This window comes from Dermacentor albipictus, chromosome 7 (assembly GCF_038994185.2).
Source record: "Dermacentor albipictus isolate Rhodes 1998 colony chromosome 7, USDA_Dalb.pri_finalv2, whole genome shotgun sequence".
Taxonomy (NCBI): Eukaryota; Metazoa; Arthropoda; class Arachnida; order Ixodida; family Ixodidae; genus Dermacentor; species Dermacentor albipictus.
The window spans coordinates 99,523,602-99,547,444 of NC_091827.1; the positions used below are offsets into that span (position 1 = coordinate 99,523,602).

Below are 23,843 nucleotides of genomic sequence, written 5' to 3' on the forward strand. Positions count from 1 at the left end.
CGATCCACTGGCACAGCAGTGCAATATCTGGCCTTCGCACGCGTCCCGTCGGCGTAAGGGCGTAAAGGCCATCGGCCATCCACTGGGCATATAGCCGCTTCACGCGAGCCTTGAAAGGCTTATTGATGCACACGTCGAGTGGTTGGAGCATGGAAGTCATGCCGCCAGGTATTACGACAAGGTCTGTGCCGTTGTCAGCGAGGCGAGCTTTCACCGCGTCAGTGCAGTGGCCTCGGAACGAATCCAGCACCAGCATCGAACGGCGTGCCAACAAGGCACCTGGTCTTTTTTCCCAGATTGCTTGAATCCAGTCAATGACGAGGTCACTGTTCATCCACGAGTTATCTTCCACTCGCACAACAATTCCTGGGGGAAGTGGTGTACTTGGTAGAGTCTTGCGCTTGAATATTACATACGGGCGCAGTTTGGTGCCGTCGGCCAAAGCACACAACATCACTGTGCAGCGCAGCTTGGTGTTGCCGCCAGTCAGCACACTAACAGATTTTGCGCCCTTTTTTTCCAGGGTCGTGTCCATAGGCATCTCGAAATATACTGGCGTTTGGTCAGCATTTCCCAGCTGAGATAGCAAGTAGTTGCGCTCTTTCCTCAGTCCGATGACGTAACGTTGAAAGTTGAGCAGCTTCTCCTCGTAAGCGTCGGGAAGCCGCTGGCACATGGTAGTTCGCCGCCGCATCGAAAATCCATGCCTGGCCATAAAGCGCTGCAGCCATCCGCGGCTCGCATGAAACTCGCGTGGAATGTGCATTTCCCGGGCCAGCTTCAGGGCTTGCATCTGCGCCATCTCTGTAGACACAGCGTGGCCACGACTCCTCTGCTCCTCGATGAATTTTGCAAGCTGCGTCTCGAGGTACGCGCCAGTCTTCGGGCCGCGAAACGCTCGCCTGTCCTTGTTCGCAGCTTCGAGAGAGTCTTTTTTCTTCCGCCAGTCGCGAATGCAAGATTCGTCGACATCGTTCTTTCTCGCAGCAGCTCTGTTGCCGATTTGTTCAGCAGCGGCGACGATCCTGAGTTTCTCCTTCGCCGTGAATGATTGCCGCCGAGACACACTCATGATGCCTAGACAAGGCTGGCGAACTGTGCAAACTGGGCGTACAAGAAACGGCACCTTACTCAAGGCCCATCAACGTCTGAACAAAGCGTATGCAAAGCATGCGAAACGCGTGGCTGGCGTGGGACTAAACAGACTATGGATGTGGATCTGGCTGTGACCTGCGTTGGCCTCTTGTTGGCTGGATGGATGGATCATAGTGGCTTAGCCCTTTGTAACGGTGGTGGCTTGCGCCCCCTAGCCTAGGATTCCCCCTTTTTTTTTCCCCCGTAATTTTGTTCGTATTGTGAACTGTAATTTGTCCCTCTTTTATAGACTCACTCGTCCCTAGCCCCTTTTGCACCAATCTTCCAACCTACTCTTTGTCACCACTACCCTTCTCTCATCCACACGTCCGTCCTCCCCTGCAAATCCCAGGGCACCCTCTATATCTATCGCCGCGTCTTCGGCAATGTCCGGACGAAGTGTTCTGCACCGCAAAACGATATGCTCCATGGTCTCCGCTTCCACGTGGTCTTCTTTCAGTCCATACTGGCCTTCGGTGGTCAAAAGGTTGGTGCAATATTAATATGCACTGCAACACACGTTGATGTCGATGGGGATGCGGACTCTGCACGGCAGGCCGCGCGTTGCCGTGAAGCCGACCCGCCGAGCCCCCCTTCTCCGGAATATTCGCGTATTACCCGCACCCCCACTTTTTAAACACATTTTTTCAATTTTTGGTGCGGGTTATATGCGAGTAAATACGGTACTAGGTGACAGAGGTAAAAATTGTTTTCCAAAACACAGTGACACCTACCTTAAGCGGTATTAAATCAAAGTTGATCATTCGCACTAATATTTTTTTTTCTTTATTTGTTGCCAATGGCTTGGAAGCCACAGGTTGTCTTGGTTTTGGTTCAGTAATGTTTTTTGGTGTGATGTCGTCATTTTTTATGTAATCACTCATGAGTGGGTCCATTATGTTGCATTTTTTAGGGATTGGTCTGAGCTGAGAACATCCATGTCTTGGAAGTTTCATAGCGGCTTGCAGAAAAAATGTAGTAATGTTCGTGACTCATTTATGTTGTGGCTAATGGCAAAATGTTCAACTTTGAACATTCTTGCCCTAACGTATGTAAACCACTCATTGGCTGGCAAACTCGCTAATTCGCCGTAGTTGCTTAGTGGCTTTGGCGCTGCGCTCAAATCTCAGCCATGGCAGCCACATTTCGATGCTGCTAAGCACGGGGTTGCGAGATCAAATCCCAGCTGTGGCAGCTGCATTACGATAAGGGCGAAACACGAGAACGCCCATGTAGTCTCCCACTATAGCGTATTCAGATCATGGTTTTGGTGCGTACAACCCCTGAATATAATTTTTAATGTCTCTAACAAGGACACTTATATCTAATATGTGACTGTGAAGCTTGGCGATTCTCAATTTTAGTAAATAGGGCTGGACACTAGTGGACACTAGAAAAAAAATTTACACGCAGGAGTGATTGTGTGCTAAATAAGCTGTCTTATCGGGTCAAATTATTTTTCTGGCAACTTTGGCTGTAATGAAAAATAATTGCAAACCTTTCCACTACAACAGGAAACATTCCACTACAGCGGAAGGCTGCAAAAAGTGGCATGTGGCTCGTTGTACAGCACTTTTTTGTTACACAGGCTTTCTTTCGCGCTTGGATAAAAACTATTATGTAGCATGTATTGAGCTGGGCTGGAAATATTTCGTGATAGCCTGCAATTTTCTGAATGACAATCTTGCCCTGATTATAATATTTAAGAAGTAAATAATTAATCATTATGTCATTAGGCAAAATACAAAAAATAGTCTGACCTGCTCCGAACGATGTCAAACAGCATTACCTCAGTTCTGTCCAGCTACATGGCACTCGCATATTTTAAAATTTTGTGCAAGTCGCATGGGACACCCTGATAGCGCAGCAGCATTTTTTCATTCTACGCCTATTGGAACGCGCCTGTCGCAACCAGGAATCGAACCGCTGCGAAGACAAGGTGGGCCTTGAGTCAACAAATGGCTAGGCACCCTGCAGGAGCCATCTGTTTATTGTGAGCAAACTAGCTGGTGAAAAGGGTCCATAATTATAGGTGTCACATGACCCATGGTGAAGCTGTCATTATTTACAGAGCGGTCTTCTTACTTCGTTAAAAGTGGAAGGTTTTTCTGGTAAATCGCAATGTCAGCCGGCACCGCACATTGACTTGGCACCAACTGGTAAACCGGTACCGTAAAAGCCCGAGCAAGCGTGCCCACTGTTGTGAAAGGTATTCCGAGAGAGGTTAAGGGGAGGGGGGGCCTTGCTCAGTTGTGGGCCGAAATTCAGGGGCTGTCAGCCGCTGATTTGGTGGCCAGCAAGCCAGGCCTATACGATCTTCCAGTGATCGCAAGCTTGCCTGGCTGGCTCATTTGTTTCCGTCAACATCGATAAAACCAAATGTACAGTAGACTCCTTAAGATGAACTCAAAGGGATCATGAAAATTTGTTTCTTTTATCAGAAGAATAATTACCAACATGACCAGGTGTATCGAAATACAGTAAAACCTAGTTATATGACCCTTGTTAATTCAGAAAATCGGATGATTCGGACTCGTCTTCTGGTTCTGACAGCCATATGCATTATTTAATGCAATGAAGCTCGTTAATTCAGAAGTATTTGTCCACACTTCAGTTCATTTGGACAACTCTCGGAGCTTGGAGAGCACAGAGCGCTGTAAATGTACGACGGAAACCAACAAAAACAGTGTTGGTGTCCACCAAAACGTAGCGGCGGAGCTCACATCGCCATAGTCATCAGTGGAAATTGTATGTGAATGACAGCAATGCTAGAATGCTTCATGCCTATTTGTGCTTTTAAAGCATTTCTTCTTGTGTTTACCGCAGCGCTTAGCACCGTGTGCCTTCAATACTGCAGAGTCGCCATCCATGATCACGTTGATAGCAACTGCAGTTTCATCTGCAGTGGTTGCGATAAACAGTAGTTTCGCTTTTACTCAGCTTGAAGCTGTCAAGGATGAAAAGCATTATCTACAACACGATGGCTGGCGGCCTGGCGACACTGGCAAGAAAAGTAATCGGGATGTGTTTGCGGTACTGAAAAGGTGTCTCAGATAAACATGCACACCGCGGCTGCGCTGTGAAGGAAGTCGCAAGGCCTTTGCTGCTGCAAGCACCAAGCAGTCGCGAGATGAGAATTTCAACTACTGCACTGCTTTTGTGCAAAATAGAAACAGGATTTGCTGATTCATTCAGTCAGTAAAAGCTTGTTGACATAGTACAGATTTGCTTATTGTTTTATTGAGACCCTCCATAATTCAACACTCGATTAATTCGGACATATTCTTCAGTCCCACGAAATCCGAATGAACAAAGTTTTACTGTATCTTTCTACAAAATGATAAATGAAGTAGACTTAAAACAGGGAAAAAATGACATAAAAAACATTTATTTAGCTGAACTTAATAGAAAACTGTTTTCAAGTTGTACTCTTGCTTGGTTTCCTCCAGTCTTTGATGGATATTTGGTGCTCTGTGCAAGTCGGCAAGCAGCCACAAATGATTTCATCTCACCTAATGACCTTAAAAATGCTTCTGTGCTTTCGTGTTGCTGGAAAACATTCACTAGGGAGGTAAAGCAGGCATTTGCCACCTCACAGGTCATTGGTGCAGGCTCCGAGCTAGCGAAAGTATGTGAAGGAGCATGCTGAGTATACGGCAAAGCAATGCAATTTATAGCAAAGTCAAGGTGACATTGGGGGGGAAGCAAATTGGGGAAGGAGAATCGAGGCGTTGCGGAGAGGAAGGGAGGTGGAGATGTGCTGAGCTGACCTCCTCTGGCAGTTGCTGCAGGTTTCGTTTGCGATATGGATGTACAGGGTTTGTCTCGTGATAATATCCTCGCACGCCGTGCGCTGTGTGTGCTACTGAAAGCGTGTGACGATGAGCCGACGAGGGTGGCTCAATCTTGCTTGCGCAAATGAGGAGGGGTGGGATTCCACCATCTTCCGTCCTGCCAATAGCACCGGGGAGAGGAGGGATGGGGTGTGGTACTTCAGTGGCACGGGCTTTGTCTTCAGAGTGATCTGCTTTGGGGGCACAGTCTAGGTGGGCCGATGGCTCATAGCTTTGTGTGCGCTGTGTTCTCACCGCTCACTATGCATTGAAGTGATACAGTAAAACCTTGTTATAGCTAAGTTGAAGGAGAGGTCGTAATTACTTCGTTATAACCATTAGTTTGTTATAGCCACTATCCATTTCTATCCACAGTTAGCAAGCAAGAGAGGATGTACTCGCCACCAAATCTCCCAGCAGCCCGCCACACAATTAAGATGGTTGTCGCACGGAAAAAAAGTCGAAAAAAAGCGAGCAAGGAATTACTACTTTATTCACACCAAACGGCTCATCCCTGATCGATCAACAGTGCACCAGCTGGCAGTTCACTTCGCAGAAAAGTCCTTGATAGATTTTGGCCTTGTATTCTTCAGGCGAATGATGGCTTTTTCAGCTGCAGCCACATCCAGCGCTTGTGTGGGCGTCGGTACGTCGGGTTCGCCAATATTAGGCTCTGGGCTGTCGTCGACACATTCGTCACTGTCGTCTTAGGCACTCTTGTCATCGTGCGCACAGCTTCCACTTACATTAGCTCTTTCGCCATCACTGCATCAGCATCGGCACTGTTGTATGTGTAGAAGGTGTCACAGCCAGGCACAATGCCAGTGTCAAGGATGGCGTCCCGCGACACTAGCGCTTGGTCGTCCGCGGCATCCTCATTGGCGGCATCACTGAGAACTTGGCTGTAAGTGCAGCTGCTGACGCCAGATAAAGTGTGCCGGAAGCAATTGGCGATTGTGCTTGCCGGTACAGCCCTCCAAGCAGCCTGTAGCATCTCGATCGCAATGTACAAGTCGATCGTGGACTCGCGCTTCATGCTCATATTGAGCAGAATCCGGTCGATCGCACGCTTGCGGTAGCCCTAGTTAAAGTTCATGGTAACTCCTTGGTCGAGGGGTTGCACAACTGCAGTGCAGTTTGGCGGCAAGAAGCATAGCTCAATGCTTTTGAGCACAGCGGCAGCGTGGTAGGCCGCGCACTTGTCCAGTACGAGGATCTTCCGGTTCAGCTTGCCCAGCCCCTCGTCCCACTCCTGCAGCCATTGTGCGAAAATTTCTCTCATCATCCAAGCCTTACGATTGGACTCATAACTCACTTAGAGCTTTCGTTTGCCTTTGAAGCATCGTGGTGACGCACTTTTGCCGACCACGAGGGCCGACACCTTTCTCCGACCCATCCACGTTGGCACAAAGCAACATGGTTACGCGGACCTTGCTCTGCGGCAATATCTGGTAGAACAGGGCTGTCTCATCCACTTTGAACACATCCTTGGCACTCTATTTTTCTAGCAGCTGTCCAACGTTTATCTCCACCCACGCCGCTGCAGCTTTGCGGTCAACAGACTGCGCTTCCCCGCTGACAGCCTTGCCAATGACGTCAAGGTGCTCCTTGAAACGCTGCAGCCAGCCGGCACTTGCCCCAAAATTGTCGTGCCCCATGATGCACGCGATGTCCCTCGCTTTGCGCTGCAGGAGTGCCCCACTCACAGGAGTGCTGCTTGCTCTTGCGTCCAAAAGCCACTTGAAGACCGCCTTATCTACAGCTTCGAAGGCGAGGGCTCGCAGCTTTTTTCTGTTGCCTCTTGCGCCACGTGCGACAGCACTGGTGACAGCTTCTTTGGTGTTCACAATAATCGACAGCATGCTCAACGCAATGCCGAAATCTGCTGCCACTTTTTTTTTCCTTCATGCCGGACTCCACGGCTTTCAGCATAGCTACCTTCTGCTCGATTGATATCGTTTTGCACCTCCGTTTACCATCGTCCATCTCCTTTCTGGCGGCGGGAATTCGCATGAACGAACCGATAGAAACACTGATATCTTTGATGCGCACGGAGGCAACAAGAAGCAACAACAAAACTGCAGTCAGCCCTGCGCCAAGCATGCAGTGGAAGAGCGGGCGTGTCCACCAGTTCCACGGGAAAGGGGAGGCTGGGAGACATGCACAGTAGACACGAACATCGTGCGCTATAAGTCATTGACCTGATGGGTACCGAAATCGTCAGTAAGTGCTCGTTGTGGGGAAAAAAAATTGCCGACGATTACGTTACTTCCTGATGCGGAATATGAGCGCATCTTTTCAGCTATTTCGGCTTTTCTATATACTGAGGCAAATAATTCGAGCAAGATATGTATGTACAGCTACTTTCTATTCTTCACTTCAAGAAACACTCCACTCCCAGTTCTTGATTGTCATGAAGGTAGCTTTGTGGTCGGAGAAATAGATGGATGTATGCTAGACTTGCTTCACCAGTGCCTGGTTCGGCGTAGTGCACCTCTGGATTCTGGCGGCGATGGCGCTGGGCCTCTGCTTGGGCAGCTCGTATAGAAGCAGCGGCAGACAAAGGACATCCACCAGCTGCCTCGCTCATGGCTCAAAAAGAACTGGCTGAGAATAAACTATTTATATAGGCAGACGGATTATATTGTAATATAAGCTGTCTGGGAGCCTCAGACAATCCGTCTGGTGCCGAACATTTCGCACCAGCTGCCACAAACGGAGCATAGCTTGGCGCAGCTGCCTTCTTGTTCATCGGGAAGTTTTGGGAGGCAGCGCATAGGACAGTGTCACTGCCACGGAGGAGAGGAGGGGGGGGGGAGGAAGGGGTACACGCAGTGGCGAACGGCGGTGGCTATATGTTGGCTTGGGCAGCAGCACATCATCGAGATCAGCCGCCACCGAGCCGGTGCTCTGATTGCCGCTGCACATGGGTGGCATTGGAGGAGGATCGAAGAGAGCAAGGCTTGTGCTGTGCGTGAGAGATGGCGCTAGGAGCGCGTTCAGCTAGAGCCGCGCGCTGTCCCCAACTACGGAGCTGGTTATGGCGAGGCACGACGGCACCGCAAAACGCTGGAACGGGTGCCAAAGACCTGCACTCTAAAAAAGGTTCCTTGTACCCATTGCGAGAAAATTTTAGCTTCATTAAAATTCGGTTTTCAATACATGGGCATCTACTGGAATTTCGAGGTGAATCACGATTGCTTTGTTATATCCATTAGTTTGGTATATCCTGTTTCATTATAACGAGGTTTTACTGTAATTTTTTTTTTATATTGAAGATGAAAGGGCAGTGCACCCGCTGAAGTATCCCAGTGGCTATGGCATTGCGATGCTGAGCCTGAGGTCACAGGTTCAATCCCAGCTGCTGTGGTCACATTCTGATGGAGGCGGAGTGCAAGAACATTTGTGTACCGTGCATTGGGTGCCCGTCATGAAGACCCAGGTGGTCAGAATTAATCTGGAGACACTCCCCCCACTACGGCCTGCCTCACAAATAGATTGTGGCTTTAGCACATCAAACCACAGAATCAATATTTTTCACAATTGAATGCTTGAATGTAGATGCTACACTAGTTATTGTCAGGAGATTGTCAGTGGCCAACGAATGCTTCAGCATCAATAGAGAAGCGAACCACTGTCCCATACATATGAGGATTGAAGCTCTAGATTGTGTTTTTAGCAAGCTTAAATGTGACCTGTTGAATGGGAAGAATTCACTTCCTGAAGCAAGTTTTCTTTGCGCGGTCTACAAGATTTCGTGGGCCAATTGCAAATCAGTGTATATTGATACGACTGGAAATTTCTGCTGGCATCTCAAGCGGCACAAGGGTGTCTCCTAAGACCACATACTGACGCACATTCTCATAGAGTGTGCCCACAAAAGTGGTAACGAGATAAACTGGGACAACGTGCATATTGTAGCCACAGAAAACCTGGCAGCAAGGCTCAATCCCAAAGCTTTACTCATTCAAACCACAGGTAGCACAATGAACAGATCAATTGGCATCCCTAATCATGTGTACTCCTGAAGTTTGCTTCAAGTGTTCAGGACTACTTAAAACCTTCTGCATAGCTGACTTTCATGTGTCATGAAGCATCATTTTGTTTAGACTATCGTCAGTGGCGTCATTCATAATTTTATTCTAGCAGAGATTTCATTGAATTGGCATTCGTTGTAGCGGTGTTTGACTGTAGTTGCATGTCAGCATATGTGACTGAAAAATACTGGAGGCATGCGAAAGTGCAGGTGCATCAACTTTGGATTCCACTGCAAACTATGCCATAAGGCAGTCAATGATAAAGCAGATATTTAGAGTCCGAATTCCACTAAATCAAGGCAAGCAAGATACAGAAACTGGGCATTGAAACAGTCTGTCCATGCTGATAGACCTTGTACAGCAACTATTAAAGGCAGTAGGCTACCTGAGACCCTGGTGATATTCAGTGTCTGAATGTGACATTCGCAAGGTGTTTGTGCACATGCTGATGAAGTGGAGCAACTTTTGTGAGATAGGACGAAAAAATTGTGACGCATGTACTTGTTTCTTTCTCCAGTGACTGCTTTTGACCAGCTAACGAATTTAAACGTGATCGCTCGGCGCAGGCCATGCCTGCATGTATTGGAAGTTTCTCTAATGTTATCCATAGTTCTATCTGTTGTCTGCTGTCACCGAATCATGGGTAATCTGATTGTATGTGAGACACAAATGGTGTAATTTCTGGAGGGCACGTGGGCACCAGTGATTACGCTGGAACCTTCAACTAGTGCTGTACAAAAGCTGACGCACTTGGTCCACAGATCAGATTTTCGACAATCGTCTAATGTGCTTGGTGCTGTCATTCTACTTCGAGTGTCACTTGCTTCTCTGGGTACAAGTTCGCTGAGTAAAGAGTTAGTTTCGTGATTCACAGTTTTTGGGACTGTGTTGGTCACTGTCACTACATTGTGACAATAGGGACTTTTGTGAGAGGTTTGACAGCCTGTCCAGTTTGCTAATCAGCTGCTGCAGTCTTCTCACTTCTCCATGTGTGTCGTTTTAATTCAGCCAACGAGCTGGCCGGCCTGGCCCGCGGTGGCCAGAAGCTGGGAAAGCTGAAGAAGAACTACTTCGAGGCAGTCAAGTTGCTCGTGGAGCTGGCTTCCCTGCAGACCTCCTTCATCACCCTAGACAGTGTCATCAAGATCACCAATCGGCGTGTCAATGCCATTGAGTACGGTGAGTACTTTGTGTAGAGATGCTATCAACTGATACCTGGCATCCATCTTTAAGTTTGGGCTTTTGACCCGCATACTGTATCAAAGAGGATGTAGACATTTCTTGCGGAAATTCTAATCTTAATTTACACTTCTGGAGTACAATATTTTGTAGAAATTCATAAATAATAAAGGTGGTATACTAAATTTCGGACAATGGACAGATTCCAGGTATGCTGGAGCCAATGTGTTAACTCTGCATGACTGTATTATGCAGACACAGTAGCTAACCTAGTTGTAGGCATTAAAAAGTTATGAAACCGTCTTGAGATATGGCTAGATTGAAATAAACCTTGAGAGGAGCACCTTTTCCAGTAAATTTTACCCTGATTGGGCTTCCTTGTTTTTTTTGTTTTACGAGCTGTAAACTCAGAATTGTGACAGTCAGATATCTTTATCTCCACCATTACCACCGGCTCCCGTAACATACAGTCAAATCTCATTAATTCAAACACTCTTAATTCGAACTTCCAGTTTATTCAAACTGACACTTTGGTTGCGTCACAGTTGTGTATTCCATTGGGCCAGTAATTCGAATGCACCAGCATTCACGACAGTTAATTCGAATATACCATGCTCCGACAGTGTACTCAACAGCGCGCCAAGTCACGTGGCGGCACCTCCGACCAGCATTGCTCTGACCCTGCCATAGAGGAAAAGCTTAGGATCGACATCTCAACTTCGCGCTTGAAGAAAAAAAGAACTGTGGTAGAAATTTCATCCTCTCCCAAAATTCAAGGCTGCTGTTGCCACCTTACACCGTAATGCCCCATCCACACCAGCAGCAAAACATGCGCCACGGAAGGGGTGGATTCTGGGCCAATTTTTCATGGCTCACAGCGGTGGCGGCAAGCAAGCCGTGAGCGGAGAAGACCAATGAGAGCTGCCCCTACAGTGACGTATGTTTGGGATCAGCTCCCCTTCCACACTTCCTCGCAACTACACTCCCCTAACTGTCCCTCTCAACTCCCGCACCTTCCACAGTCTCCATGCGCCCACCTCTGTGCCAGTGCCACCAGCCCCGCCGGCGCCACCAACCCTATTGGCCTGGCGCCAGCATAGCCCGCTCCCGGAAGTTTTGTTTTCTGCCATTATCGGGAAGCGAGTGCTGGCCGGCATGGGTAGTTTCGTAGTCCTTGCTCGCTGTGTGCTTGCGTGCCACAATATTTCACGACTCGCATCGTTCGTGCATTGTTCTGTGGTGCATGAATACTTCAACAAGTCCTTCTTTTAGTTCGAGCAAATTTTTGGGCTGCTTCGAGTTTGAATTATCAAGATTCGACTGTACTTTGCAATCAACCTGCCTTCATGTCTTAGTTGCCATGGTGTTCTGTTGCTTGAGCGCAAGGGTCGCACATTGAATTCTCACCACAGTGGCCACATTTGATGGGGGGCTGTAGCAAGCATGTGACACCCCCTCGGGCATAATCTTCGTTGGCCCGCCAGGCTCGGTGGCCTGCCAGGCTCAGTTAAGCAACATTGGTCACTGCACCAATAAACACGGGCAAGCACAGCTGCTCGGCGGTCAGTCATCGTTCAGCACCACCACGCTGCGGAGCGTCCGTCTAACGGAGGGTGCCTCGAGCCCTCCCTTGTTCATAAGCCCAGGGCGGATCATAACACTGGCGAGAAGTACCCACGGATCATCCCATATTGCTGTGAGCGGCGAAATACCGCCCCCTCGTTGCTGCCACCATGCTGCTGTACAGAAGGCTCAAGCCGTTCGAGGGAGATGGGTCCGCCTGGCCAATTTATGAGGAACAAGTCCACGTGTTCTTCTGGGCAAACGACACACCTGAGGCCAAACAGCGGGACATTTTCCTGGCCTCTTGCGGAACCCGTGTCTTCAGTCTCCTGCTCGACTTTCTCAAGCCACCCACGCCGCATGTTAAGACGCTGGGTGAGCTGTTCGCCATACTGCGCTCACATTTCAACCCGGCACCGTCCACACTGTGGAATGTTTCTGCTTCAACAACCGGAGCCGCCGGGATGGAGAGACCCTCGGGCAGTTCATTGCTGTGCTACGAGGGTTAGCGAGTGTCTGCGTTTTCGGGGACCAGCTGGACTCGCTGCTCCGGGACCGTTTCGTCTGCGGCATCAACAACACCGCCATGCAGACGCGACTCCTGGAGCTTCCCGACCCCTCGCTGGACGATGCCGTGAAGGCAGCGCTGGCAATGGAAGCTGCCGCCAAGGATACCGGCGAGATTTCCCGTGCGACTGGCCCACTGTCGGGGGAAGCGGCGGTCAACAAGTTGGCGAAAAAGGGCAGTACCTGCGGTCTCTGTGGTGGTGCCCACTCCCCCTCACACCGCCAGTTCTCTCAAGCACAATGCTTCATGTGCGGGAAAACTGGGCACCTGGCACGTGTATGCCAGAGGGGAAGGATGAACAGCAAACAGCAGCAGCAGCAACCTGGTTCAAGCCCAGGTACCACACAAGCCCGGGGCCAGGGTAGCCCTCGCAAGGGTATGCGGCGGGGGCGTGGGACAGCAGGCTCAAGTTCTTCTGTGGCCAGGCTCCACGTCGTGGCCGAGGACCAGCCGATTTTTTACATGTGGCACACAGGCTCTGTACCGTCGTCTCTGTCGCCGTACATGTTGACCATTGAAATCTGCGGGCACCCCATTTCCATGGAGCTGGACACAGGGGCCAGCATGTCTGTCATGGCCAGGAAACGGTTCAAGTGTACCTTCCCCGGCGTCTCTGTTGAGGCTTCGGGCGTGATGCTGCGCAGCTACTCCAGGCAGCTCTCCCAGGTCCAGGGTCAGTCATCGTTCAGCACCACCATGCTGCGGAGCATCATCCAGACGTCCGGTCAGGCACAGGTCAGTGTTCGCTTTGGCGACAGGGAGGCCACCCTTTCCGTTTACTTAACCAAGGGGTCGCCGCCGCCGCTTCTGGGCCGAAACTGGATTCATGCACTGGGCATTCATCTGCCAGAGTACCAGGAAGCCAGCCTGCATGTAGTGAAAGACGTCCCCAGCCTCCTGACCGAGTTCAAGTCCCTGTTCCAGCCAAGGGGGGGGCACATTCTCCGGCACGACGGCCGGCATCTATGTACCAGAGGGAGCCCGGCCACGTTTTTTCAAGCCTCGCCCACTGTTGTTCACCCTGAAGGACGGGGTCACCCAGGAGCTGCAATGGTTGCAGTGAGAGGGCATCCTGGTGCCTGTCAAGACGTCTGAATGGGCCGCTCCCATCGTACCAGTCCTCAAGCGAGACCAGAGATTGAAGATCTCTGGTCAGCGTTTTCCGGTGGACAGAAGTTCACCAAGCTCGACCTCAGGGATGCTTACCAGCAGCTGGTGCTCCACGATGCCTCCCGGAAGTATGTCACAATATCTACAACCTTGGGGCTCTTTCAGTACACACACTTACCATTTGGCGTGGCCTCAGCCCCAGCCATATTTCAGAGGGAGATACAACCTCTTCAGGGGCATGAGGCACATGGCGGTGTACTTGGATGACATCCTGGTTGCTGGCAAGGACGACGGGGACCACCTGCAGAACCTGCACAACCTGCACCTGCACAAGCTGGAAAAGTGCATTTTCTTGGCACCTAGTGTTGAGTACGTGAGACATGTCATTTCACAGGCTGGCCTAGCCCTGGCTCCCCGCAAAGTTGATGCTGTGCTTAAGGCGCCTAAGCCCCAGAACAAGACGGAGCTTCAGAGCTAGCTCGGCCTCATCAACTTCTACAGGAATTTTCTGCCGAACCTGTTGGCGCATCTACAGCCACTCCATCTTTTGCTTCGAGATGGCCAGCAGTGGGGCTGGAAGAAGGAGCAGGACCGGGCCTTTCAGCGCAGCAAGGAGCTTATCACCAAGGCTCCAGTGCTGGTACATTTTGATCTTGCTAAGCCTGTCGTCCTCACCATAGATGCGTCGCCGTACGGCGTCGGAGCCGTTCTGGCACACCGGGACAAGGACGGACAGGAACGCCCTGTGTCGTTTGCTTCTCCTCGGCTTCATTCTGCAGAGCAAGGTTACAGCCAGCTGGACAAAGAAAATTTGGCCCATATGTTTGGTGTCGAACGCTTTCACCAGTATCTGTGGGGTCGGAAGTTCGAGGCAGTCACGGACCACAAGCTGCTGTTGGGGCTGCTGGGGCCTGACAAAGCAGTTCCTGTGCAAGCATCACCTCGAGTGGTAACGCTGGGCCTTGAGGCTGGCAGCTTACAGTTACCAGCTGGTTTACCGTCTGGGAAAGGACCTCGGACTTGCTGATGCCCTGAGCCGCCTGCCCCTGCCAGAGGTGCCTGATGCCGTTCCAAAACCTGTGGAAATGTTCATGCTGGAGCACGCGTACCCGGAGGTGCTCTCAAGATCTGCGGTATCACAAGCGACCAGACGGGACTCAGTCCTGTCCTAGGTGGTCAAGGCGGTGTCCCGTGGGGAGGAAATGGTTGAGCAGGCCTATAGCCACAAGGCCGCTCGCTGAGCTTAGCTTGCAGCAGGGCTGCCTGCTGTGGGGTTCCAGGTTGGTGATGCCACAAAGTCTCCAGTCCAGGGTGCTGCAGTTGCTGCACGCAGGTCATCCTGGCGTGGAAAAGACCAAGATGGTGGCCCGATCCCATGTTTGGTGGCCTGGCCTGGACCAGGCCATAGGTGACATGGTGCAGAGCTGCCAAATATGCCAGGAGCATCAGCAGGCCTCACGTCATGTGGAAATCACCCCCTGGCCATTCCCACAGAGACCCTGGTCCCGCCTACATGTGAATTTTGGGGGACCTTTCAAGGGCCATTACTTCCTGTTGGCGGTGGACACCTTTTCGATGTGGGTGGCGGTTCTATCTGTCACCACTCCCTCAGCAGGCGCAACCATTGCAACGCTACAAAAACGCAAAAATACACTTGCATCGAGATTACTGTGCATGTGGAAAAATCCTCAGAGGCTTGCAATTATTCCGGAGCCCTTCACTAACTCCTCAGGGACGACCTCGGCTCTTCATTAGTAATTGTAACTTTTTGGCTTTTGACAAGATCACTTCTGCATGCGTATTTCACTACTCTCTAAATGGCTTTTGACAAACGGAGGTTATCAAGTGGCATTTTTTTCATTTCAGTGCTTTTATTGAATATCCTTTGTCAGACCTGATAGCCGCAGGCATTCCTTATCTGATGTTGGCTGCCTTGTTTGTATGAGACTTTCTCATGCTTTCAAACAAACATTGCATCATCCGTGTGGTGTTTTAGTGCGGTAGATTTCTATCTGTTAGATAACGATATCGAAACTGACGAGGATGTGGACTTCATGTTTCATTCTTCAAGCGAGAAAAACATTGACGGCACTCTGGATGGCGGCATGTTTGAACACGAAGAAAGTATGGATGAGATGGTTGCCGGGTCTCGTGAATGCTTTGCCACACAATGTCTCCAGAGTTACTTTTGCATATCAAACATGTTATTGAAACATTTCACATCATTAAAAGAAGGAGTGATTTTCTTACCATCATTTTTTCAAAATGTGACCTAAGGAGCTAAGGCAGCTCATGTAATGTAGCTCTTAGACATTAACACCTTTCAGTTATTTCTTGCCATCCCTATTTCTACTACTAACAGTGTGACACAAGAGTGGCACAGTGGTTAGAAAGGTCCGAGTGTCTTGTTGCATAGTGATGGAAAAGTACCATCAGACCAGGTATATACCAGGCTTTGCTGTGCAAGTTTTTTCTGTGGTAAGGTTTGCTGAACCAGTATATGTTTGCCTAACCCTTTCCCTACCATAGATGAGCTGAGCTCGTCCTCATGGTTTGTGCTGCTCCGACCGAAGAGGAGCTGGGCTTGTCCACGCTGAAATGAGGGCTTGTACACTGCAACATTCAAGCTACCCTCATAAATTTTGTTCATTGTGGCTTTAACAGATGGCGCAGCAAAAAAAAAAAAAAGAAAAAATGCACTCAAAGCTTGCATTCTGGTTGAGAAACATTTCGATGCTAGCAACTGGCATAAAAATGGCGTCCCCCTCTTTGCATGCGTGTGCTGCAACAGCTTCGCTCCGGGAAAAATGAAAGAAAAAAAAGTTTGTTTGAGGAAGTTTTGTGAAACTCGGACAGAGAAAAAGCAGTTCATTTTTCCTCTTAGATTGGCAGCGACGATCCTGAGCAGCATATCTTCTCTGGGTCGTTGGATTTGGATGACAACAGCGTCTCAACGCAATGGCATTTGATGCCGATAGATGTTAAGAACCCCCCAATGTACCTCCAAGGCTTGTTTTCATGGCCGCACCTGGCATAAAAGTACCTGTGACAGAGGACGGGAACTGTGCGTGGTATATTGAATTGTTTCTAATGAATGAACTAACAGATTTCATTCTCCGCGAAACGAACCGCTACACGTACCAGGTGCGAGGAATGTGGAGTAGCAGTCTGCACTATACTGTGCTGTGAAATGTACTACACCAAGTCTACAATTTAGGGATCTAACATCCATTGCCAAAAGTATGAGCTCCGCTTGTCACAGTATTGCTCTGAATTTCCAAAGAGACATTTTTTTTGCTACAAGGACTACAGAAAGTTGGAGACTCTGCTGTGCAGTGCAGTGAAGCCAATTCTCTCTCCATACTTTAAAAAAAATATGTTGCATGTATCTCACAAAGTGCTTTTAAGGAAATTTTATGGTTGTTTCAAGATATGTAGAGTTATCTTTAGTTGGATACAACTTTAGAAAAAAGCGGGCATTTACTCCTCCGAGGCGAAGGCACACGAGCACCCACCAATGGGCGCGCACTCTGGACTAACGTCATCAGCTGGACGGCCGATGAGCCCGCCAATTAAGAAGATGGCCGCCCGCGCTTCGAACTGGGCGAGGTCGCGTCAGCTGTGTGCTTCAGCCCCTCGTCAGAGTGAATTCCAGAACTGTTTGTGATGGTCTATCATGCTGGAAATATTACTACGAGCTTACGATGCGGCATTTGTGCCGCGTGCGTTTATTCTGAGCTGTGATCCGGCGAAGGAACATTGCAGCAAGCATCGCTGGCGCTGCGCTACGCTTTGCCTGAAAACATGATCCCGCGGCGACCGCTACGAACACTCATCCTGCGTGTTTGTTCCATGTTGTTTTATTTCGCTCCTGAGTGAAGTTACGACGAGAAAAGCTTTCCAAAGACTGGTGCCCAATGTTAGCGGCGGGTGTGTTAGTGTACTGTGTCACTGCGTTTTTCATCCGACGGGGTGAAGTTTTGGAGCAAAAGCATTCTCAGGAGAAATTAGAAAAGTGTTGGCACGTGAAACAAACCTATGAGTGTCTCAACAGAAAATATTTGCAGAAGAAGCCTTCAACGCAAAGATTTGTCGCCGTCAACTTGGCATGAACAATCATTGTGAGCAGTGAGATAGCCGAGCATCTAGCGACGGTGTTCGAGCGTTGTGTAGCACCGTCTATTTTGCTCTCCACCAGTGCAAGCTGTAGAATGTAGAACGTGCAAGCTGTATAATGCGTGCTGTGAAGTTGTGAAAACACAAAACCAAAAGAATATAAATTGTATGCTATCTAAAACCAAGAGAATTTATTTAAAATGACGAATGAAGCATTTCTGTACCTTCCTGCCTCGACCGTATTCTCGCCCCAGGTTTGTAATGGTTGCGATAAATGCATTGCTTTGTATAAGTACTTTTTCAATAGCAACTGATTAATTTTAAGCTTGGAAAAGGAGTAGTAGATATGTTGTGCTAAGATACATCGTGATAAGCCATGCAGAGCTGCCTTTTCTGCTTTTGTCACTTGCAATGAAGCTAAAGAGCAGATGACGGGCAGCGTTGTAGAAAGCACAGAGTTATTTTTCTGTCACTATCCGGCATGTGCTGTTGCACATGAGAGCTCTACAAACCAGTCGTCAAAATACAAGTCTTTATTTATACCGAGAATTACGTGTTTCAGGAGCACGATTTTTCGAGCGGGACTATTTTAATCGCGGAGGCATTCGACTGTCGTGCTTCGGTCATCTGGGCGGGGCCCCCCCTTTTTTTTAAAGTTGTATCCGACTATAAGAAAAAAAAATTTGGTACTATAATACCGTAACACCTCGTTAAACCGTACCCGCTTAGACAGCAGTTTAGTTTTAAAAGTAGTAAAGTCAAATTGCCGACTCAGCGGCCATTGAACATACTGTGTTTTGTATCCGCATAAACCGTACCAGCTTTTTGCGTATGTGTCGGTTAACACGTAGCGTTTCCACTTTTTGGCGTGCAAACACGGCGGTGCATCGTCTTCATCGTGCGACCTGGCAGAACAACAAACCCCAAAGATCGGAACAACGGCCTCCAAGTGCCCTGTGCGTTTGCGCGTGAAGCCACATCATCATTTTGGCGCTGCGCCAGGGAGCATTGTGCCGTCGTGCAAGAGGGGACTCGCGTCATCCTGAAGCTCTGATAAAGAAGACGCCGGGTGCTCAGCATAGAAGAAAAGACATCGTTCGTGCTATCGAACATGACGCCAAGAAGTCGGCGCTGGCACGCGACAGGGATCTGCTGTTGACTACGGTGTGTGGCATTTGGAACGCAATGAAGTTGCTCAGCAGCACTGCGGCGACCGTGAAGAGATGTCAGCTACGAGGTTCGACTTTTCGCCATCGTTGCCGAAGTGTCAACTAGCGAGAGTGATGAGGACGACACAGAAAGTGACAGCACGGGCGATTCAGGCCCAACAGTGGCAGAAGCTGCGCGTTACGTCAGCCTCATGAATGCAATCATCGCGACGAGAACAGCACCTCGCAATGAAAAAGGTGCCCCGCGACTTCTGCAGCGCTACCACGCGTGTGCACGGAGAATACATAACATGCCATGAGGAATCTGCCATGCAAGTGTTTGCCAAGAAGAGGGGGCTGTCTGAAATGCTGGCACGCAGCTTCAGTAAGTTTGAGGCCGCTGTCATCGCTGATAGGCCACTGCGGCATCAAACGAAAATAACACTTTTGTCGCACGAAGTGAATAAATACTGCATGTTTCTTTCCCCTTTCATCGCACTCTCTCCGAGTTCCGTGTTCCATTTTTGGCAGGTAAATGGGTGCGATCTGATGCTATTTCGGTTAAGCAGTACTACCGCTTCGTATGTACTTTTTCCGAACTCCGGCCAACTATGGTTTAACGAGGTTTCACTGTATTTTTGTATTATTTTTGGCGAAACAACTCTGTAGAGAAAGGGTTAAGCTGCACTACATCTGGACGATAAATAATTCACTGTTTGATGACAGGTTGCTTGAGAATGCAGATTAATCCCATCCAAAGTGGTGCCCTCAGTGCTTGGAAACAGAGAATGAGGCTAATTGTCACATGAAGCGATACCTTTATCATAACAAAGAGGAGGAATGAATGCTCGCAAATGCAGTAGTTAGAGTTATTTGAAACTAAAATACGATAGTATGCATTTCCTAGTTTCACCAACTGGATACATTACAAGACAGCATAAGTAATCAGTTGGACATGAAACAAGTGGAGTTCATCAGGTTGCATTCTGGAATCTTTAGCGGCAAGTCAAAAGACTGGCGAAGGAATTTATGTCAGATCTTATGATTTGGTTCGGTTTGGTGAGCAAGCCTAATGAAAAGTGTCAGAAATGTCTATGAGGCACACTAGCATGTATATGAACACAAACAGTGCTTATGTCTTAAAAACATGGTTATAGTATTCAAACACAGAGGATCAAGTAGAAGTCGTGCAGAACCCGGGGGCATACAAGGATTATGGCTGTGTGTTTGTAGAAAGTGTTTGTTACCGAAGCTTTTACGGCTCAGAGGTGTCCCACAGACTGACGTGGCTGGTTCACTCGAGGCACTATTTGGCGATGGACAGGAAGATCTTGCAGGCTCTGGTGTCTGCCGAGTAATGGGGGCAGAAGATGTCTCTTTGAAATCTGTTTGTTGTCATTTAACTCCTTCCGATATGTCGGGAATTCCTTGCCACGCCAGAAATTCCGTATAGGCATACAAACCGGTTTGTTAGACTATCTTTACAAGTATGTTGGAGCAGACGGGACGCAACACTGGACAATACTGATCTTAGAAGTTGGCTGTAAATGGCACTTCATAATATAGACAGCAGCTTCGGGGGAAAGGCCACTCTGTTGGCAAAAGCTCCATGGACTACACGGAGGCTCTGTGAGCTTGGGATGCAAGCTTTGGTCGTTGCATTCCAGCCACCTTGGTGTCTACGAGCACTGATATCACGCTGCCAACTTTCTCCTCACTTTTGCTATGGTCGTGCAACAATGCTTGCAACAATGCCATTCCCACACATCATATGTGCATACTGCTTGCATCACAGGCTTGCAACAATGGCATATAAACCTATACAAGGCGAACAAGCCAAGTCACTTGCCCAGCCAACGGACTTGAATTCAATTTTTGCTCGTATTTTGTTGGTGATATTGTCATAATGCATCTAGATGGTGCCTAGTATGTGCACCTTGTGCAAGCTGATACACCTGCTACTTGCATCTGTTTAAATTGCACGGTTGTGGGGCAAATTTTAAATTGCCATCATTTCTATGCCTTCCCAATGAGGAAACCCGCCCATCCATCACGTTTGATGATTGCTTTCAATATAAGGCCCACAGCAGCGAGCGAATTGATCTTTGTGCTGCCTCTCACTTCACCGTGAACTAAGTGACGAGAACACAGCGCACAAGAAGCTATCGGCGCACTTTGTCCCCATCGCAGATCGCTTTCAAGGTAGAGGCCGTGCCATACGCAGCTGCCGTCAGAGTACGGTTGATCACGATAATAGTTCGCATCTAGAGGCGGAAGCGCCATTGACCATGTTTAAGTACGAGGTCTACTACATGTGACACTGTTCAATTATGTCACGTATTACAGCACACATTGGCCAGTGTTCACTTTCCACGAAGCAGCCGCATCATCCAATCGAAACATCATATAACATGAATGAGCATTGGTACTACTCTCCTCTTCTTTTTTGTCTCATGCTTGTTGTCTCAAATTTTGGTGTTGCAAAATGCTTCTCCATTTCACAATTCTTTCGTGGTGTTTCTTGCAATTATACCAAACACTGCAGCACATGAAACAGCAGGTGATTAGTAGCAAATGCCTATGCAGCATTTACATAACTCCCGCAGGAGATTCTGAATGTAAATTTTAGTGGGTTAAGAGGAAGCTTTAGCTTGTGGCCAACTCCGATTTTCCTATTCAAATAAGTGCTAAATGTAGAAATGCTTGTATGAGACAGCCGCTGAACTGGTTTGAATAAAATCAGCTGCACTTGAGAGACAAAGTTGAATTCTAGTGACTCTAAGAAGCAAGATTTTGATTTAGGGCCTAAATTTTTTTGCAGGAATTGCCGAAAATTAGTACATTTAAATGAAAATGCAAGCATGAAGTTCACAAGTCTAACTCTGCAGCAACAGTAACTAGCAGTTCTGTAAACTGCCCCTGTTAGAGCATCTAAAGCTGAGAATTTTGATGTTGACTTGACAGCTTATGTGAAATTGTTAGTGTTTACGATGATGTTACAGAAGTCCTACTCGCAAATTTGGGGTGTACTTCACACCTGTGTCGCAAGCTGCTCGTGAATGAAAGGAAAAGGCTGTCTTAACCGGCAAGGTGTGATGCTTAGTATGCCCTCCATACGTAAGAGTCTTACTCCAGAGAACACTTTTCACCCAGAGGAAACAGTTGACTGAAGCATGAACAGTCGTCATGCAAAGACATAAAGCACTTTTGCGTACGGTCTGGCACCATCCTGCATCGAACGTTGCTTGCTCTCCCACACTTGTCGCAAAGAGAGGTGGTCTTGCACTGGGGCACAAGTGTGCACACAGACGCTGATGCAGGCTGGTATGCTCGTTCATGTGTTGCGCTTACTGGAAACATGAAGCTTTTGGCGTTTATCACTGTTTGATATGCCTGAACCATCAGAGGGATAGTTTCAAATACTACGAATTGGTTTGAGCCACATGACACAAATGTTGGCTGCAGACATGAGCTGTAACAGAAGGCATTGGAGCACCAAGACTGCTGAGCCAGTTAATATTGACACCAATGTTGGCAAACGTTTTTCTTTGCATGTCACTATACCCTGAGAAAGAATTTGTAAAATGTTTGCTAAATTTTGCGCTAAATTTTGCTTGAAGTCTCTACATATTGTTGCTACATACTTCTGCCGAGTGAATCTTGCTTACTGTAGGCGTTCTCAAATGCTATAGAATACAGGTTAATGAGGCGAAATGCATCTATTTAAACATTTCACACTTGGGTGGTGTCCCTGCAGGGGAGAAATCAACAATGAGTTTACCAGTCAACTGTAGAGAATTTTACTTTATTAATATATTAAAATAGCAAAGCACGATGGCAGCTGAAATCCTGCACTTTCATATTTTAGCACTACAGATCCAGCACGTTTCACGAAAACACCGGTCACCTTCTTAGCACAAAGAAAGATGCACTTGGTCCACATTATGCCTGAATTTTCTCATTTTCAGTGCTCGTGAAAGAACAAAATTATGCGACATGATTTCGGTCATTTTGTTAACATGGCAATGACAATTACTTAACCTTCATACAGGCCAAATACAGTGCTACTGCCCCTTGATCTACCTGAAAGCTCTGTGCAGTTCTGAGTTATCCGAAAACCATGAGAAACAAAAATCGTGCATTCAGATTCCCGTGAACAAGCCCAGCCGCTCCGATAACGTATGCATTTTTACAGTTGATTTGTCCCATTATTCACTTGCTGCATTATAAATCTCACTGTAATGATTAGTGAATAAGTTTTGGTAATTTAATTCACTGCAACGCTTACTAACATATATCAGTTGGACATACTTAGTGGAACTGCAGCACCTGCAGTGTTAAAACTCGTTTTAATAGGTTTTATAAAATAATTTTGCATTTTGTGAGACAGTGTGAAGTCTGTTTGCCTCGGCTGAACTAACCACATCATATGATTTCCATGAGTGCAGGTCACTGTTGCTTCATCATAGTCACAGAATCCACTCGCCGTACAGCCAATTTCGGTCATGTTCTTGTGTATCTTTTCCATAGTAAAACGCATTGTTGAAAGCCATTATTTAAGCAATTTCATTAACTTGGAAGTTTTCTGTCACGTCAATAAAAAAAGGTGCTGGTCGTTTAAGGAAAAATATGTTCCTAAACAGAATGAAAAGATCTCTACTCTAGCCACAAAAAAACTGCTGAAATGGCACCACTTATTGACAAATTCCAAGATGCTGACAGGTGTTTTGCTACATCCCCAGGCTTCTCGTATAGCGAGATTGCATCCACCGGTGCACCTTTCCCAGCGTCTAGCGAAAGCTATGATATGCAAGTGGATGATAGCCCTTCTGTACTCGATGCAGCGGGCAGTGACCGTCATGAGGGCATTGGCGAAGAAGTGAGGCCTGATAGACATGCCTTCTTACAGCCTTAGCGAGTTTGAGGATGCGGTTGCCACTGCAGCACTACCACATGTGGAAAGTGAAGATAACATGTTTTTCGCTCTGTGCTCGCTCGTAAATGTTGTCCGTATACATGTGTGAATGTCAAAAGTGTGGTGTGTTTGTTTTCTGACCATTAAGTAGCCCCGAATCTGTTATTGGCAGTCAGTATGTATGAGCATGTAGTGTGTGACCTACGTTTCCCACCAACTGCTTATTAATGAAATTTGACT

The 23,843-nt window shown here is 48.0% G+C and overlaps 1 protein-coding gene across 2 annotated transcripts in view; it reads left to right on the forward strand.

The window, feature by feature from the left end:
- Window positions 1-23,843, forward strand: part of Vha36-1 (V-type proton ATPase subunit Vha36-1) — a 74,642-nt gene that overhangs the window by 12,638 nt on the left and 38,161 nt on the right. For both annotated transcript variants that reach the window (XM_065450289.1, XM_065450288.1), the window contains exon 5: window positions 10,013-10,183. In XM_065450289.1, the coding sequence (XP_065306361.1) occupies window positions 10,013-10,183 (171 nt within the window). The remainder of the gene's footprint in view (window positions 1-10,012; window positions 10,184-23,843) is intronic.